This window comes from Pogonomyrmex barbatus, unplaced genomic scaffold (genome assembly GCF_055798465.1).
Source record: "Pogonomyrmex barbatus isolate J1 unplaced genomic scaffold, ASM5579846v1 scaffold8, whole genome shotgun sequence".
Lineage (NCBI taxonomy): Eukaryota > Metazoa > Arthropoda > Insecta > Hymenoptera > Formicidae > Pogonomyrmex > Pogonomyrmex barbatus.
This window is the reverse complement of record NW_028297182.1, coordinates 6,354,321-6,370,475: the sequence shown is the minus strand read 5'-3', so window position 1 is coordinate 6,370,475 and position 16,155 is coordinate 6,354,321. Positions and strand designations below refer to the sequence as shown.

At 30.3% G+C, this 16,155-nt stretch overlaps 2 protein-coding genes and 2 long non-coding RNA genes across 10 annotated transcripts; 2 read left to right on the top strand and 2 right to left on the bottom strand.

The window, feature by feature from the left end:
- Nucleotides 1-570: 570 nt before the first annotated feature.
- Nucleotides 571-1,576, bottom strand: LOC148934740 (uncharacterized). The gene is made up of 2 exons (XR_016141193.1): nt 1,381-1,576; nt 571-1,212 (listed from the first exon to the last, which is right to left on the bottom strand). It is a non-coding gene; the product is annotated as an uncharacterized LOC148934740 (long non-coding RNA).
- Nucleotides 1,577-1,591: 15 nt separating this feature from the next.
- On the top strand, nt 1,592-11,776 carry Cat (catalase). The gene is made up of 8 exons (XM_011634942.3): nt 1,592-1,802; nt 8,605-8,779; nt 8,906-9,047; nt 9,640-9,790; nt 9,935-10,114; nt 10,211-10,402; nt 10,483-10,719; nt 10,925-11,776. Exons 1-8 carry the CDS (start codon nt 1,740-1,742, stop codon nt 11,324-11,326), a joined length of 1,542 nt encoding a protein of 513 aa, XP_011633244.3. The 5' UTR covers nt 1,592-1,739; the 3' UTR covers nt 11,327-11,776.
- Nucleotides 7,348-7,973, bottom strand: LOC148934739 (uncharacterized). Its single transcript, XR_016141194.1, has 2 exons — nt 7,727-7,973; nt 7,348-7,633 (listed from the first exon to the last, which is right to left on the bottom strand). It is a non-coding gene; the product is annotated as an uncharacterized LOC148934739 (long non-coding RNA).
- A 1,060-nt stretch (nt 11,777-12,836) lies between the features above and the next one.
- On the top strand, nt 12,837-15,999 carry LOC105424621 (T-complex protein 11-like protein 1). Of its 7 annotated transcripts, none has more exons than XM_011634936.3 (9): nt 12,837-13,114; nt 13,184-13,309; nt 13,559-13,678; nt 13,935-14,048; nt 14,155-14,449; nt 14,530-15,051; nt 15,121-15,305; nt 15,468-15,634; nt 15,713-15,999. In XM_011634936.3, exons 2-9 carry the CDS (start codon nt 13,299-13,301, stop codon nt 15,958-15,960), a joined length of 1,662 nt encoding a protein of 553 aa, XP_011633238.2. In that variant the 5' UTR covers nt 12,837-13,114; nt 13,184-13,298; the 3' UTR covers nt 15,961-15,999. The 7 variants fall into 7 exon arrangements, with proteins under 7 accessions (XP_011633238.2, XP_011633237.2, XP_011633241.2 ...); XM_011634935.3 differs by having other exon boundaries at nt 13,180-13,309; XM_011634939.3 differs by lacking the exon at nt 13,559-13,678 and having other exon boundaries at nt 12,838-13,114; nt 13,180-13,309; nt 13,935-14,052.
- Nucleotides 16,000-16,155: the final 156 nt, after the last annotated feature.

The window sequence follows — 16,155 nt, the reverse complement described above, 5'->3', positions numbered from 1 at the left end:
AATCACAGCCAAACGATTATGCGAGGGATTTGAAATTTTATTTTTACTAAACAAAATGCAATCTAGTAACTACAGAGAACTGTCAAGCTACTCACTTGGAATTGCTCAGATTTGCAGGTGATTTTGTTATCTTTAATGGCACTCTTTAATTTATCTTTGGACGGACAGTGATAATTTGATCAGTACAGTAGATATAAATTTTGAAATTTATCGTGTTATATTTATCATATATAAATTACATGTACATTTCTGTGTGTTTTTAACCTATTAATAGAGTGTTTATATAGTTTTTCTGTTTACTTTCTGTTTTACTTTGTTTTTTCTATATTGTTAATTTTTCCAATATCTGTTTGCTTTAATATCCTGTTTTTATTTATTATAAACACAATTATTTATTAAAATTCGAATCTTCGGCATTCTAAAAAACATTGTATAAAAGCATCTAAATCTTGACTATAGATAAAAATACGTGTAACAGTACAGCTTACAACATGAAATATTTACTTAAATAATATGTTACTATAAATAATTACATGATTATTTATAAAAGTGTTATACGATCGAATAAAATTTTCAACATCATTTTAATTTTTGAATAAATTCAGGAAAATATTATTGGCTTTCGTCCCTTAAAATTAAAATGATTAATAGGCGCAAAAAATCTTCTCCGATCCTATAATGCTTGAATTTTTTATTTTTTTGAACCAGATTGCATATATTTATTTGTTTAAAAAAATATTACATATAACAAAGATAGAAAGAAATAAGTATAAAAATATAATTTAACAAAAATTTCCATCTTTTTAGTTATATTTTTATTAATTTTTTAATGTTTTTTTCATCTATCTTGGAAGGAAAAGGAATAAATATACTTGTTTAAAAACAAATTATAATGTAGTAAATTGAAATGTAAATCTTGACAGAATATAGATTTTATAAAAGAAATTAATATAAATTTTATAGAAGAAATTAATCAAATGCAAAGAGAAATGCGAATGAAATCAATAAAATCGTTTTTTCTCATTTTAGGTATGAAAATTGTGTTCTCGTAGCTAGAGATCATTTTCTAATTTGTTTTCCCAAAATTCAGATAAAAGAAACGATTTGATATTTGTAGTCCGTTTTTATATTCATCTTATTTTCATGATCTTATATTCAAAATATGTTAAGCCTCATCTTCAGATATTACATGATTCTTTCGTTGATCATTTTCTGAAATCAGATTTAAGATTTAAAAGATAACTTCGATCAAGCTCCGATTAATTTAACTCTGCTACGTAATTCATTTTCCTTAATTTTTCTTTCCATATACATAATAACATATATTGAAAGATTTATTTTAAAATAACTCAGATATTATGCGAGTGATAAGTTAATCACCAATTAAACCATAATTAAAGTCCGAGCTTAAGATCTCGTATTTAAAATCAAATATGAATATCGCTCTAGGACTGCACGGCAGATCGAACTGAAGTATGCCGAGGGCGTGTTCGGACTTGAGCCGGCTCTTTCGAACGACTTCGTCGCTCCTCCGTCGATATGAAGTTGCCACGTGCTCCCACCCATCGGCCGTCATGCTGCGGCACGCACATAATAAAAGCCCGCTATTCTCGCCGCCGACGAGTAGTCGTGACACGCCGGTGGATGGATTTGCGCTCGTGAATCTCGTTACATTTATCTACGCGCCTCACGCATTTTCGATCAGATTCTACAGTAATTGCGAGAAATCGATCGACGAGATGGCTTGCCCAATGAGGGATCCCGCGTCAGAACAGCTGAATAATTACAAGAATAAACTAAAGGTAAGGAGATCGCGCTCTTTCTCTCTCGATGTAACGCGCAGTTACAGCGGTGCTCAATTCCCGTCATGTCGGAGACAAGATTGATTACCTCCTTAAGAAGTAAAAACAGGTTCAAGAGACTCGTGACTATTTCAGAAATTCGCGTACTTTGACTTTCTCGAACGTCGCTCTGCGAGTGTGAGATAAATCAACGAAGTCATTGTCGAAGCGAGAATGACTTGGGCGTTTTGCAAACGTAAAATGCGCATCATTCCTTGCAAAAAAAAAACATGTCCGTTGTAATGCATTATAATGAATTGATTAACATATACAAATATAAACATATATAAACATATAATTAACATATACAAATGACAATGGCATTGCAATAACGATACTGATTTTCTTATGGTTTGGTATGCACAGAGATCGTGTTTATAAAATTACACTTAGCTTTGATGGAAAATAAATCTAGCATCACAAGATGAAGGTATTTAAAAAATATTTTATTTTGTGTTAAAAAAAAATAAAGAAATACTCTTTCTCAGTAATTAATTCCTGTGGAATTAATAATTAATACAATCGTTTGAGAACGTCAGAGTTAAAAATGCTTGCGTTTTATTTATATATTTGTATACATATATATTACATGGACTTTTTATATGAAATTGCTTGCAATTAAAATACTAATCATGTAACTTTTTTCTTAGAGCGAAACGTGAAAAATAAAAATTTTTACTATTGAAAATAATAATGGAAAAAATGTTCACTTCTTGCTCTAGGGAAAAAATTACATGATAAATAATTCTTAATAATGTAAGATAAAATAATAATAGAATATAATATCGATAATACTTGGCAAGAAAATATTTGGCTTAAGCGCCTAATAATTTTTTTATATTTTTGAATTAAAAAATTTAATATAATATTACTTACGTCACTGATTATTAATAATAATAATATTTCTCGAACAATCTCGACGCGCAATTATTAGATCTGTTTTTTGTTGCTGCATTAAAATTTTATTTCTCGCTTTCAGGAAACTTTGAATATCATATATCTACTTCATTTTAGATATAAATGTATTAGTTTAACTATAGAAAACAAATTTATTTAAACGGAATATAATATGTGTCCTTAATATGTGTCTAAATTCACGTGTTTATAAATAACTTTGATTAACTTCAATTTACTTAATCGAAAAGATATTTTTTATTATAAATAGAATTATCTTCTGTTATGTTTAACATAATGTTTAACATTCTGTATGTTTAACATAATGAAAAAATTAAATTGGTCAACAATAATATAGTCAGTAATATTGTTTTAAACAATTTTATCGATTGAATCGTCGATTAAGCTAATGGGAATTATTCCATGATTTTATATGTATTTACGCGTAAATATGGAAACAATATCCGAATATATGTATTTTCCATTTACGTTTCGATAATTGGCTAATTTACGTGTAGTAACATTTAAAATCTCATGTGTACGTTTATTTGCAAATATTGTATGTATATTTGTTGCAGTAATAATTTGTTGCAATTGTAATATTTTTATTTCCCACCAACACTGTTATATAATAATCGCTCCAGATAGTGATCGCCGTGACATGCGGAAGATGTGTCAAAAAGTAGGACAATTGTCTTAGATGGAATCGTAAATACGATCAACCAGGTGTATTATCCTACATATAATTTGTTCACTATAACTATTTTATGTGCGTGTCTGCATTAACATATAGTCTGCATGACATTAGTCATAACATGTCATACATTAACAAATAGAAAAAGTGTTTATAAAATACTTTATTTATTTATTTTTACTTGTAAAATTTATTTTAATTTACTTATAAAATTTATTTTCACATATTTATTTATAAAATTATAAATACTTATAAACTTATCTATTTATAAAATAGCAAAAAGCTTCTTCAAATTTTATTCAAGTTATACTGCAAATTCTTAATAAAATTGACTATGGTTTTATTGGTGTTAAAACATCTAAAGAGAACTTTGATCAAACTTTGATTGATTTGATCAAAGAGATATTTACAATATTTTGTTAGTAAATATAGAATTATTTATCTTGCATTTTATATATATATATATATATATATATTTTTTTTTTTAACGAATTTATTGAAGCAGATTAAACTAGAGCTAACAAATTATTTTTTTATTATTTATATTGTTTCATTTAAATTGTTATGCAGAATTTTTCATTTTTTATTCCTAAAGAGCCTTGTAACGTTTAAATATTCACTAGAGAAGAAACAATTGCTTTGAAAATGCAAGAATGCAAATTTCGCCATTGACTTCTGCGTTTTGGCAAGTCATCCTATATATTCAAAGGATTAAGTTTGTGATTTGCGAAATTAAAAACAAAGCTGTTAATTTTGTTTTTATCATTTTGACTTGAATCTCTTGCATAAATAAAATCTTTATCAGACATAAAAATACACCGCATATTATGTTATATCAAAGAATGCAAAAGTCTAAAAATTTCAACTTATCCAATTATAGTATAAATATATCTCCCGTTATAATGTGATATTTCAATTCTTACGATTCAGGTAAATACTGTTCTTTATATTATCGAATTAATTCTCTGAAGAAAGATTTACAAGTCTAATATTTAATTATAACGTAATGAATGCCTATGTTGATTCTGTAATCTTTATCACCGTAGATAAAAAGACCGCAGTTTGCGATATCAATTATATCGAAATATCTGTAATAAACATCAACATCACTCTTGAAGATTTTTGCATTTTATAAAACTATATAATTCGTCCAAATAGTTCAAAAAGAATTATTTCCCAAAATTGCTTGTTGTTGTAGTATAATGTCTAATTGCTTGTCTAATTGCTTGTAGTTGTAAATGTTTACTTTTGTTTAAAAAAAATGTTAAATATATCGTCAAATTTTAATCAAATTTTTTTTTATTATATCGATTGCAAAATACTGAGGTATATGTATGTCACAGTTTAAGTGCATTGCATGTTGATAATTTTACATATCCTGATGACAATCATCCATTATGAGCCTGTAGAAAGTAAATATTCATGATAATAACAAGCTACTCAGAAGAGTTCAAAGTACACCATTTCATCAAGATACAGCACGTATGCACATGCACAGTACTTTCCACGAATACTATTTGATTATTCTAATAATCGCTTTCTAATAATCGCAAGATGGAATTATTAGATTAGACTTTCCCAATATAACTAATATTAGTAATGTAATATTTTTTTATTAATGATAACATATTCTAAACATAATAAAAAAATATGTGTTTTTATCAAGTTTTCAAGTATAAATCAAAACTTAAAAGTTAGAAAACATATTAGATTTTTAAATGTAATACAGGTGTGTAAAAAACATGGAATTATTGTATTTAAAAATATATTTGGGAACATATTTTTTATAATTTGTTTAATCTTACTTTTTAAAGTTAAATTTTGTGTAAATATATATCATGATTAATGATATTTTTCAAGTTTGTGCTTATTGCGTAAGAATACATTTGAAAGATAAATTATACTTGCAGAATGCGCTCACAATATTGCATTCGCAACACAGTTGCACGATAAGTTTTACTGATATTATTTCCAGATATCAGTGAAAACAGTTTTTTTAGTTTCTCTGATCAGTTTCATATTGCTATAAAAGTTCCGTGTTTTAAAATATTAACTTCGCTTTAAACGTTATCGGTGTTCTAAAAATATTTCACGGAATGATCATATCAATTTCATATCATAAATGTTATTTTGAGAGAATTAGTTATTTAAAAGAAAGAGAGAGAAAAACATAAGAAAATGAACGTAAAAATTTAGATACGCAGTTTCTTTATATGAAGAAACTTAGATTTTTTATATCAAATAGAACTGTTTTTATATTCAACAAAATAGACACAAAGTTTTAAAATACTATCCATTTTTTATAAAAAAAATATGATAATATAATTTAATAAATTTTAATTTGATTCGGAATGTAAGCATTTAATAATTACATCTTTTATAAAATTCCTGACTTATCGTGATTTAAATAATATTTATTTTATAATTTTATGTTTGCAAAAGTTTTCGTAATTCAATTTACATCTAGAAGCACTGCAAGATGTACATGTTCTCTTTTCCGTTCCCCGTGTAACTAGAGGACATTCACTCGGCATTTAGAGAGCCACATTATTCTAAATTGTGGACAAGTCAAGAATTATAAAATGTTTTTAGTTTAGAAGTGTTTACGATGCATGCATGTAATCATAATTTATCGCACACTTGAGGTCTCTCTCTCTCTCTCTCTCTCTCTCTCTCTCTCTCTCTCTCTTTCTCTTTCTGTGCGCTAACATTCCACGCTAACATTTCGCGACCTTCATTATATATCTTCGGATATATAATGATAGAAATTACAACCGTTATTATCACGCTCGTAAATACGATATGAGAAGCAAGTGAATTGTTTTTTTTTTTTGTTTTTTAGATCCGAACGATTCGTCTGGTAAATTATATTTTTTAACGATACAGATTGACAAGAAAATAACTGCGTCATTGTAGCGTGACGAAGTATCGATATAGACAAATTAAATATTATCCCGACGAACATTTTTACATTTGTATTTATCGGATTAAACAAGATGGACGATTAAACTCTGAAATCGTTTTATCTCGCAACACACTTGTCGTAACGTTCGAGTAAAATCTTGTTCGTGGCATAAAATAAGAAAGTACGTTTATTCGCGTAATTTGCATTCCAAAAGAGCAACAAGTCATACCGAGCGCACTATTGTCGTCGACAACAATTTGAAAAAAAATATATAAAAAAATACATTAAAAAAAACATTGATAGTACGTCTGGAAACACGCATTGTTCGTCAATTTTGAGCTATAAAATCGTGCAATTGCACATACCAAGGCGTATCTTGAAAAAAGTAATTAATATACAGTTGCAAATCAATGATGACGTTTGCTGATCAACTAGTACAGAAATAGCTACTAATCGTAATTGCATGCAATGTCCTTGGTGTAGTGCGATTTTCTGAAAGAGTTGTTTCTTGAAATGATAAAAATATAGACTTTTTAAAATCTTTTAGTCAATAATAAAAATATTATTATTAAATATTAATGAAATATATTTATCATCAATACAATATATATTTATGATATTTAAGATATATATTGAGATGAATATTTAATGTGTGTATCTTTTGTATTTATATAGCAGTCAAGTTTTCATTGTAGAAGAAAAAGAATAACATTGTGCGCTTTTATAAATAAAATGTTAATACATCGAATTAATTATTAGGCAATTAATCATCATACCTTAATTGAAGTTAATTGACAAAATTGATATTCCGCCGTCATAAGAATATCTTTGAAAAATAATAACAAATCAAAACAAATTATAACAGTTCTAGTAAATACTACAAAAATAGAAATAGAAATTACATTTTGATGATTTTGATTATTCTATAATATTCTATAACTGATTTCTATAACTTTCTATAACTGATCGATTTTTTATCATAAACTATTTAAATATGTTTGGATAATGGATAACGAAAACGACTACTCGGTTATCAAAAATATTTATCACGGAGAAAAATTTATGTACATTTGAAAAATATGAAATATGAAAAATATGAAAAATATGAATCATAATCCTGATAGCATTATTCTCGAAGCGTTATGTAACATAGTGTCTGCTTATAATGCGTGACTTGTAGCAAGTGTACTTTTTGCGTTTGATATCTGTCCGGTCTATCCTAGTAGGTGTAATCAGTTATCTACTGACTTTCGATAAAATTGCGGCAATTGCTTGCCTAGCGAAATTAATGTTTTGTAACTGAAAAAGAAAAAAAAAGGAAACGATAACGTTGTGAGCACCAAGGTGCAGCGAGATTATGTCACTACTGATACTTCAGTGAATGATAATTACCGTAACAAGGTGGCGAAGTGGGTCGCTGCTGTTAGATGTTAGATAGGATTTCGAAAGCGCCATTTGCGGATCCTGCATACTCACAATCGACCAAGATCGGCAAAGATTGTGTTTATCATATTATGATTTTATCGCGATGTTTATCGTATAAAAAGCTTTCGTGCTCGCTTCTAGATTGTTCATTAGCGAAATGAGTTCTGACGAGGGTTGTGCGATCCGTCGCGATTTTTTCTTCGTATTTTGGAAAAAAAAGAAAAAGTCTAGTCAGAAGGGCAGAAAATTTCCTGATTGTGTAACGAAACTTTATACAGACGTTGTTAAAACGATTAATTTTATCTAGAGAAGTTAATACAAATTGACAAGGATATCAATTAAATAATTTGGCTTTTATATACTTATTATATTTATATTTTGATTAAAAAAAAATTCTCCATCATCAAACGGATATCTATGCCTGCCAACTCTATTCTTCTTTAGATCTTTCCAAGAGACAGTTTTTAAAATAATTAAATTCTTTATTTTATTATATATTATCCGTTTTGCATGATAATTCAAATATCATCAAATCTCTTGGACTTGACAACATAAAGAACATCGCGGTAATATTAAATTACAAAAAAAATGAAATCTTTTTTTGCAAAGCGACACGATTAAGAGACTGTTTTCTCATTTAAATAATTTTTAATAGGATGTGGAATAGGATAGGAATGTAATCCTTGAAGCATCAAATTTTTGAAAGCTTTAATTAAATTAGTTGTAATTGATGCTGCTGACAGTTAAACAATGATTCATGAGAATTGTACTATAAACAAGCTTATTTTGCATTATGTGATATGTGTTATTCGTTTTGTTTATAATTTTCTTTATTTTTTTTTCAGGGTGAGACACCTGTATTATTAACCGCCAATGGAGCCCCTATTGCCGAGAAGAAGGCCAGCCTCACGGTTGGTCCTCGTGGACCCATGTTGCTGCAAGACTTTGTTTACTTGGATGAAATGTCGCATTTTGCCAGAGAAAGAATTCCGGAACGAGTCGTACATGCGAAAGGAGCTGGTACGTTTCTATTTCTTATTACTTAAAGAGAGAGACACATTATATTATTGATATTTATACATATTTCACTTATTATCTTTACTATTAATTATTAATTTTACACATATTTTTTTTTCTTTTCTTTAGGTGCGTTTGGTTACTTTGAAGTTACCCATGACATTACCAAGTATTGCAAAGCTAAGGTATTTTCTAGCATTGGAAAGAGGACTCCTATCGCTGTAAGATGTTCTACCGTCGGTGGTGAAAGCGGTTCTGCCGATACTGTCAGGTAATAAATAGAAAAAAATATAATTTATATGATGGCATATTATTATTATATTTAATTCTGACGCAGATAATTTAGTAAATGTCCGAAGAAAATAACTACGTTTCTCATTCACTTTTTTTATTAGTTGGATTCATCTTTGCAAAATAAATCATAGAAAGCATACATGGAGTATTTTATAATATAAATAACGCTATTAATTATTATAATGATTATATTAATAATAATTATTTTAACAAGCATATTTTGTTGAAATAAAGACGTGATATTTGCTATAAATGTTTATAATATGTTTCTTAGAGTAAAGAACATATACATGAATCATCTTTATGCTCATCTAGTTATATATGTCTAATTATCTATGATGCATTATTGCACTCAGATGCTTTTTGTGGTAGAGTAACTTTCCATCGTTTCCAATATGATGCAATCGAGAACATGATTCACAAGGATTGCATGCCGTTTTTTTAATTTATATTTTGCTCAACTGTTACAACTAATTCAAATGGTGAAATAATAATAGGCAATAAAAATTATACATAAAATTTCTTAATATCTCATTATTGAGCTGTTTATCATGTTTTATTGTTTGTAGAGATCCGCGTGGATTTGCTGTCAAATTTTATACTGAAGAAGGTATTTGGGATCTTGTGGGCAACAATACGCCAATCTTTTTCATCAAGGATCCTCTTTTCTTTCCGAGTTTTATACACACACAGAAAAGAAATCCAGCAACTCACTTGAAGGTTCGATCGAATTTACGATTGTTATTTCCAAATAACGATTATCCAATGATCAAATGCATTTATGTAAAATGTTCCTTGTGTTAGCATATGATAATTACATTACATATCATATTGCACAGTTTATATTAATAAAATATTTTTCAGGATGCTGATATGTTTTGGGACTTCATCTCCCTCAGACCCGAGTCGACACATCAAGTTATGTTTCTCTTTAGCGATCGTGGTATTCCTGATGGATATCGTCATATGAATGGCTATGGTTCTCATACATTCAAACTGATAAATGACAAGAATGAAATGGTATACTGCAAATTCCACTACAAGGTCCGTTTGTTTTAAACTAAGAAAAATAATATGCTATTTGATCTATTTATAATAGTTCTGATTATAATATTTAATTATATTTAATAATTATTTCAGACCAATCAAGGAATCAAGAATCTTCTTGCGGAAAAAGCTGCCGAGCTTAGCGCTTCCGATCCCGATTACTCAATCAGAGATCTTTATAATGCTATCGCTAGGGGTCAGTACCCGTCTTGGACATTTTATATCCAAGTGATGACCGCTGAACAAGCAAAGACCTTCAAATGGAATCCGTTTGATTTGACAAAGGTAATTATTTTTTAATTTATTCGATATTTTAATTTAAAGAGAAGATAATTCTTCGAAAAATATATATGAATTTTGTATAGGTATGGCCGCACACAGAATTTCCACTGAAACCAGTGGGCAAATTAGTATTAGATCGCAATCCTGAAAATTACTTCGCCGATGTGGAGCAAATGGCCTTCGATCCGGCACATATGGTACCTGGTATCGAGCCGAGTCCCGATAAGATGCTACAAGGACGACTCTTCGCCTATGGGGACACTCATAGGCATCGTCTGGGTCCAAATCATCTTCAATTAGCAGTGAATTGCCCTTACAAGGTAACATTTCGTAAATTTATCTTTTTTAGTTTTTGAAATGAAAAGAGATAGTCATTCGTGGTGAGACCGTTATATAATATAATAATATTTTATACGCTGTATATATTGTACATCAACTATTTATTAAGATAAATTTTATTAATAATATATTATTATTTATGAATAATATGTGTAATTTATTAATATAATGCAATATATTCTGTAGGCGATTTCTGCAATGCACTATCAGCGGGATGGTAACATGCCGATATACAATCATGGCGGTACACCGAATTATTATCCGAATAGCTTCAACGGCCCGAAGGAATGTCCGGCTGCTCGCTCACCGCCATTCCATGTATCTGGTGATGTGGACCGTTACGACCCCGTGGATGAGGATGACTTTAGTCAAGTCACTACTTATTGGAAGAAGATTCTCGATGAGCCAGCTAGAGAAAGATTGGTACAGAACATGGTATCAAGTTTGCGCAACGCTTCAACGTTCATCATTGAGCGGGCCGTACGAAACTTTGCTCGGGTAGATGTCGATCTTGCTCAGAGATTGACAGACGGCTTGCGCAAATGCAAAATTAACATTAATGCCTTGGGAAAATCGGCCAATCTCTGAAGAGGATGTCTCTCTTCTATTTTGTTAAATTACGTTAATGTACCTTGCTGCTAAATACGCACAGAAATACGTACTAAATATTAAATATATAATTACACCATATACACCTTAACACTTTGTATTTATCGGATATATTTGTAAGATCAACGAAAATATTTCTTTCTGCAATATTGTACATTGCTTTTATTGATATTCTAAAGTTGCTGTTTTATAATACTAATATTATTTTACAAGGGTGGTGTAGGTGATAAAACTATCAATGGTGCCTTTTATACACAAACCAAATACGTTCTATTTGAGGAAGGTAAAAATCGTATATTGTTCAATTCCACTATTTTTTAGGATACTGTTTTATTGTAATGTTGTGCATACTTTTAGATTTTATAATTCATTTAACAGAGAAATGTGTGTAGGGATTTATATGTAAATAAAATTGAAAATTGCCATAAACGCACGAGTGCATTATACTCTGATATTTCTATATCATTCTTTCCCATGTTTATCTCCATACAAAAGGATTAAAAGAAATACCCTCAATTTTACCTTGCAAATTCAAGGTAGACGGCAATGAGTCACGCCACCAATTAGGGTAACTTGTGCAACAAAGGCATTTCGATTCCATTTAAACTGCATACAAAACGCATCCGCTCTTATCCGTCGTTCCGGAGTCGAGCTGAGCGTTTGTCAGATTCAAAAGGTACGTCGTTGCATAGAATATTATCTTTCATTCACTCTTTTTTTATTTTAAAGAGAAACATTTGCACATTTTTTTTAAAGGAAAATAAAAAGTTATCAACGTTTTTCTTTGTAAGAGAGGGGAGACAATGTCTTCCAGACTGTAATTATTCTGAGGAAAATATGTAATATATGTATTAAAGACGATTTTGATCAAACTTTGACTAATATATAATTAAACAGATTATTTAATCAGTAGAAATCAGTAATTGCTTAAAGTATAAAATTTCTGATTAATGCGTTCTCTCTAATCTAATATTTTATATGAAGTAATAAATCAATAATTTTATCCGTATCAATAAAATAATATAAGTTAATTAGTGATTAAATAAAAAATCTCGGAATTTAATCGAAATCATTAAAAAATAAATCTAATGATAAACATTAATTGAATTCTGTCGCGTGAGTTTACGTTCTCAATATTTTTTATATTTGTCATTGTTTTTTATATTTGTTTTATATTTTTATATTTGTTTCTCTCTTCCTCTCTATTTTTCTTTCTTTAAATTCAAATTAAATATTTTTGTAATTAAATCATTTGACATTTCTTTTAGCTCTTTGTTTTAATTGCACTTCGTACACTTCGTGTTTTTTCTTCTACCTCTAAACATGTTTCATCTTAGAATCGCAAATAAAGAAGTGAGATTAAGGCAAGCAGATCTAAGTTACTTTCACTTTTTTACATTTTTCCTAAATTCTTTCAAGATTTATTTTTTTATAAATAAAGCGCAATTTTCTCGAAGGAACAGGTCGAATAGTTTCGCAATTGCACCTGCAAGACGTTCGAACGCGCGTTGCGCAGCGCGACACTTCCGGCCGAATCTGACAGATGTCCGAGATGTTATAGATCTCATAGCTGTTTCCAAATTCGCGTTCGCGGATCATCGCCGATCATCGCGGGATGCTGGCCAACGCGCGTACGCAGGCAGATCCGAAGTGCCGGCGGGTTTGAGAGCTACGAGAAGTACGGAGCTTCTCCTCGCGCGGCTCGACCGCGCGCGATTAACCTGCGTGAGCGAAAGAAGACAAAAAAAAAATAGCAAGATCTTTCCGGTAAAGACACGCAGATCGCGCGTTTACGGATAATCGCCCTTACCTTGCGAACGTTCTTTTTATAGACAGGCTGACCTTCTTCTCGTGTAGAAGCCTAAAAGTCGGACCAGCAGCCAGACCCCGTGTGCGAAGGTGTCATGCGGCCAGTCTTTTAAAGAAAATATATACATCGACATTCAGCACCATGCCAGATAGGTATATATCGTTCAAGTTTTGTTTATCTTGTTTATTTTGGTGGCCGTTTCTCCTCTTCTTCCGTTTTAGAAAGGAAATTTTGCAAATTTCAAGGTCTTTTTTCTATAAAAATTTTGCCATTCGTGTATTAATATTTAATTATTTATTTTTGTCATTGTTATAATTGATGTTTGTCAGTCTACAAAAAGTATTTAGGAAGATAATATGATAATTGGAAAGAGTATACATGACTTGGTAATGTTTTGCCAGGAACAAAGTTTTGGTCGGTGCTGGAGTAATATGGGGTGTGACCCTTTGCTGTCTTTTATTTAGTCGCAAACTATTGAGACCCATGGCATTATTAAATTTCATCCCTGCTCTGTTATATCGGTCAGTTTATCTTTGTCCGATAACAATTTGGAGTGTTTACAAGATTTTGCCTGATTACTAATCACACCAAATAATCTCTTTTTTTAAACTTCAATTTATTCTCTTGTACATTCACTTATAACCATAATAGTCGATAAACTGTCTCATTTTCGTTTCTAATAATTATTTCAAACTTGAGTTGTTTTGTTGATCTTCCTATTTATTTTCCATCTTATAAATAATGTATTTATAAAATGTTGCTGTTATAATTATACAGTAATCAGAAAATAGAGAATGAGGACGAACAGACGTGTGATGCAAACAATGCTGGTACATCAACGAACTGTGATACTAATGTACATACAAGTGCGCAAAACGAAGTCCAAAGTAGGTATGTAAGTAGAATCGATATGTAGCGAAAGCAATGTCTTGTCATTACAAATTGTTAATTAATGTTTCATATGAAGTTTATGTTATAAGTCCTTGTTTTGATACAGGCAACCAACACCAAATCTTATAATAGGTGGATTAACAGGAGCGTCACCGCCAAAATTTGTGTCTTTTGATGAAATCATGAAAGCTGCCAATGGAATGAAAAATATGGCCTTAGCGCACGAAATCGCGGTAGATAAGAATTTTCAGCTGCAAAAATTGGAGCCAGAGGACGGTAGTTTTCATAGGCGAGTAAAAGAAATAATGCACAAAGCTTTTTGGAATCTATTAGCGGAGCAGTTGGCAGAAGATCCGCCAGATTATTCGCACGCACTGGTTTTATTGAAAGAGATTAAAGAAGTAATCATTTATTTTCGTTTCGTGACGATGCAGGGGAGCGTCAGATAACAAGCAACAACATTATTCCTTATTTATTTCAGACACTGGATGAACTCGTACCACCACATAATTCGAGAATCAAAGAAAATATCAGAGAAGTCCTTGATTTAGACTTAATTAAGCAACAAGCGGAGAAAAGCGTATTAGATTTTCATCATTATGCGCAATATATAATCTCTATTATGGGTAAAATATGCGCGCCAGTGAGAGATGAGAAAATTGCAGAGTTATCGCAACAGATAGACATCGTCGAGACATTCAAAGGTGTCATGGAAGTATTACAATTAATGAAATTGGACTTGGCGAATTTTACCATCACGATGATGAGACCGAATATCATCGCCTCGAGTATCGAGTATGAGAAGGCAAAGTTCGCCGAATTCTTAAAGGTTAATTCGAATGGTTTGCAATACACAGAAAGTTGGTTACTGAGACATTTCGATTCGGAGAAGATGACAAGTTCATCAAGCGCTGGTACTAATAATGTAGGAAAAATTACTCACTCTCTATTAACAGAAGCGTATCTCGATCTTTTGGAATGGGATTTCAATCCGGACGCAGAGGTACTTTATTGAAATATGGAATTTTATATATTTGATAAAGTTATTATAAACTGAACACTTTTCATTTAGACATTGATGTTGGATCAAGGAAGACTTTTGGAATTACGTGATATAACCAGCAGATTGAGCATCGTCGGTTCTGTGATATTATTGATTAATAACACAATTGGTGCGCCAATTTATGGGGTTTCAAGCTTTAAAAAGAATATCAAAGAACATTTGAATGTATTATTAGATTCAGTACATTCGAACAAGTACGTCAAATCATAACTGAAAATGAATTATAATAAAATATATGAAAAGATTTGAAATTTTTAAATATATATATAGGAAGAGTGTCTTATCGTTTATGTACATAGTTTATCTTTAATTTATATTATATTCAAAATTTAATAAAATTTTTTATTTTATTACAGAGATTTAGAAGCTGCAATGCCAAATATTATATTACAAATAAAAACGGATATAAAAGCAACATTACGAGAAGTTAATGCTTCTGAATTGTCACCAGAATTAGAAACACTATTAGAAGGCCAAATAGCTGATCTTATAGACACAAAACATAAAATCAGATATCTCGTCAGTAAGTATAAAAATGGACTTCAATGGTTAACAATAATTGAAATTTTTAATTAAAACAATAAATGCATTGTTTTTATAGATCTACGGATTAGACAGTTCCTGCAGAAAATCATTCAATCGCAATCCATCGCGCCCCAGCAAGTACCACCAGGTCTTTCCTCATTGCAAGAGGAATTGACGGCCGTTGCAGCCCGATTTGTAATACTTGTTTCGCATAATCGCAGCGTGTTTGGCGAATATTATCAGGATATTGTTGCAAATGCACTTGCAAAAAGCGACGTTGACAATAATAAAGAGATAGATGGAACACATACTATGGAATTGTAAAAAGAAATAAATATAAATAAATGTTAATATACACTTGGATTTCTCTACACTCGTTTTCGGGATACCTACTATGTTATATTAAGAGGATCGTGCAACTTCAGTCAATTTCTCTCAATAAGTCAAACTATGTTCACTTCCGTTGATATACATCTCTTTTTAATGATGTAATAGAATATTTTTTCTTTGCAAATGTTA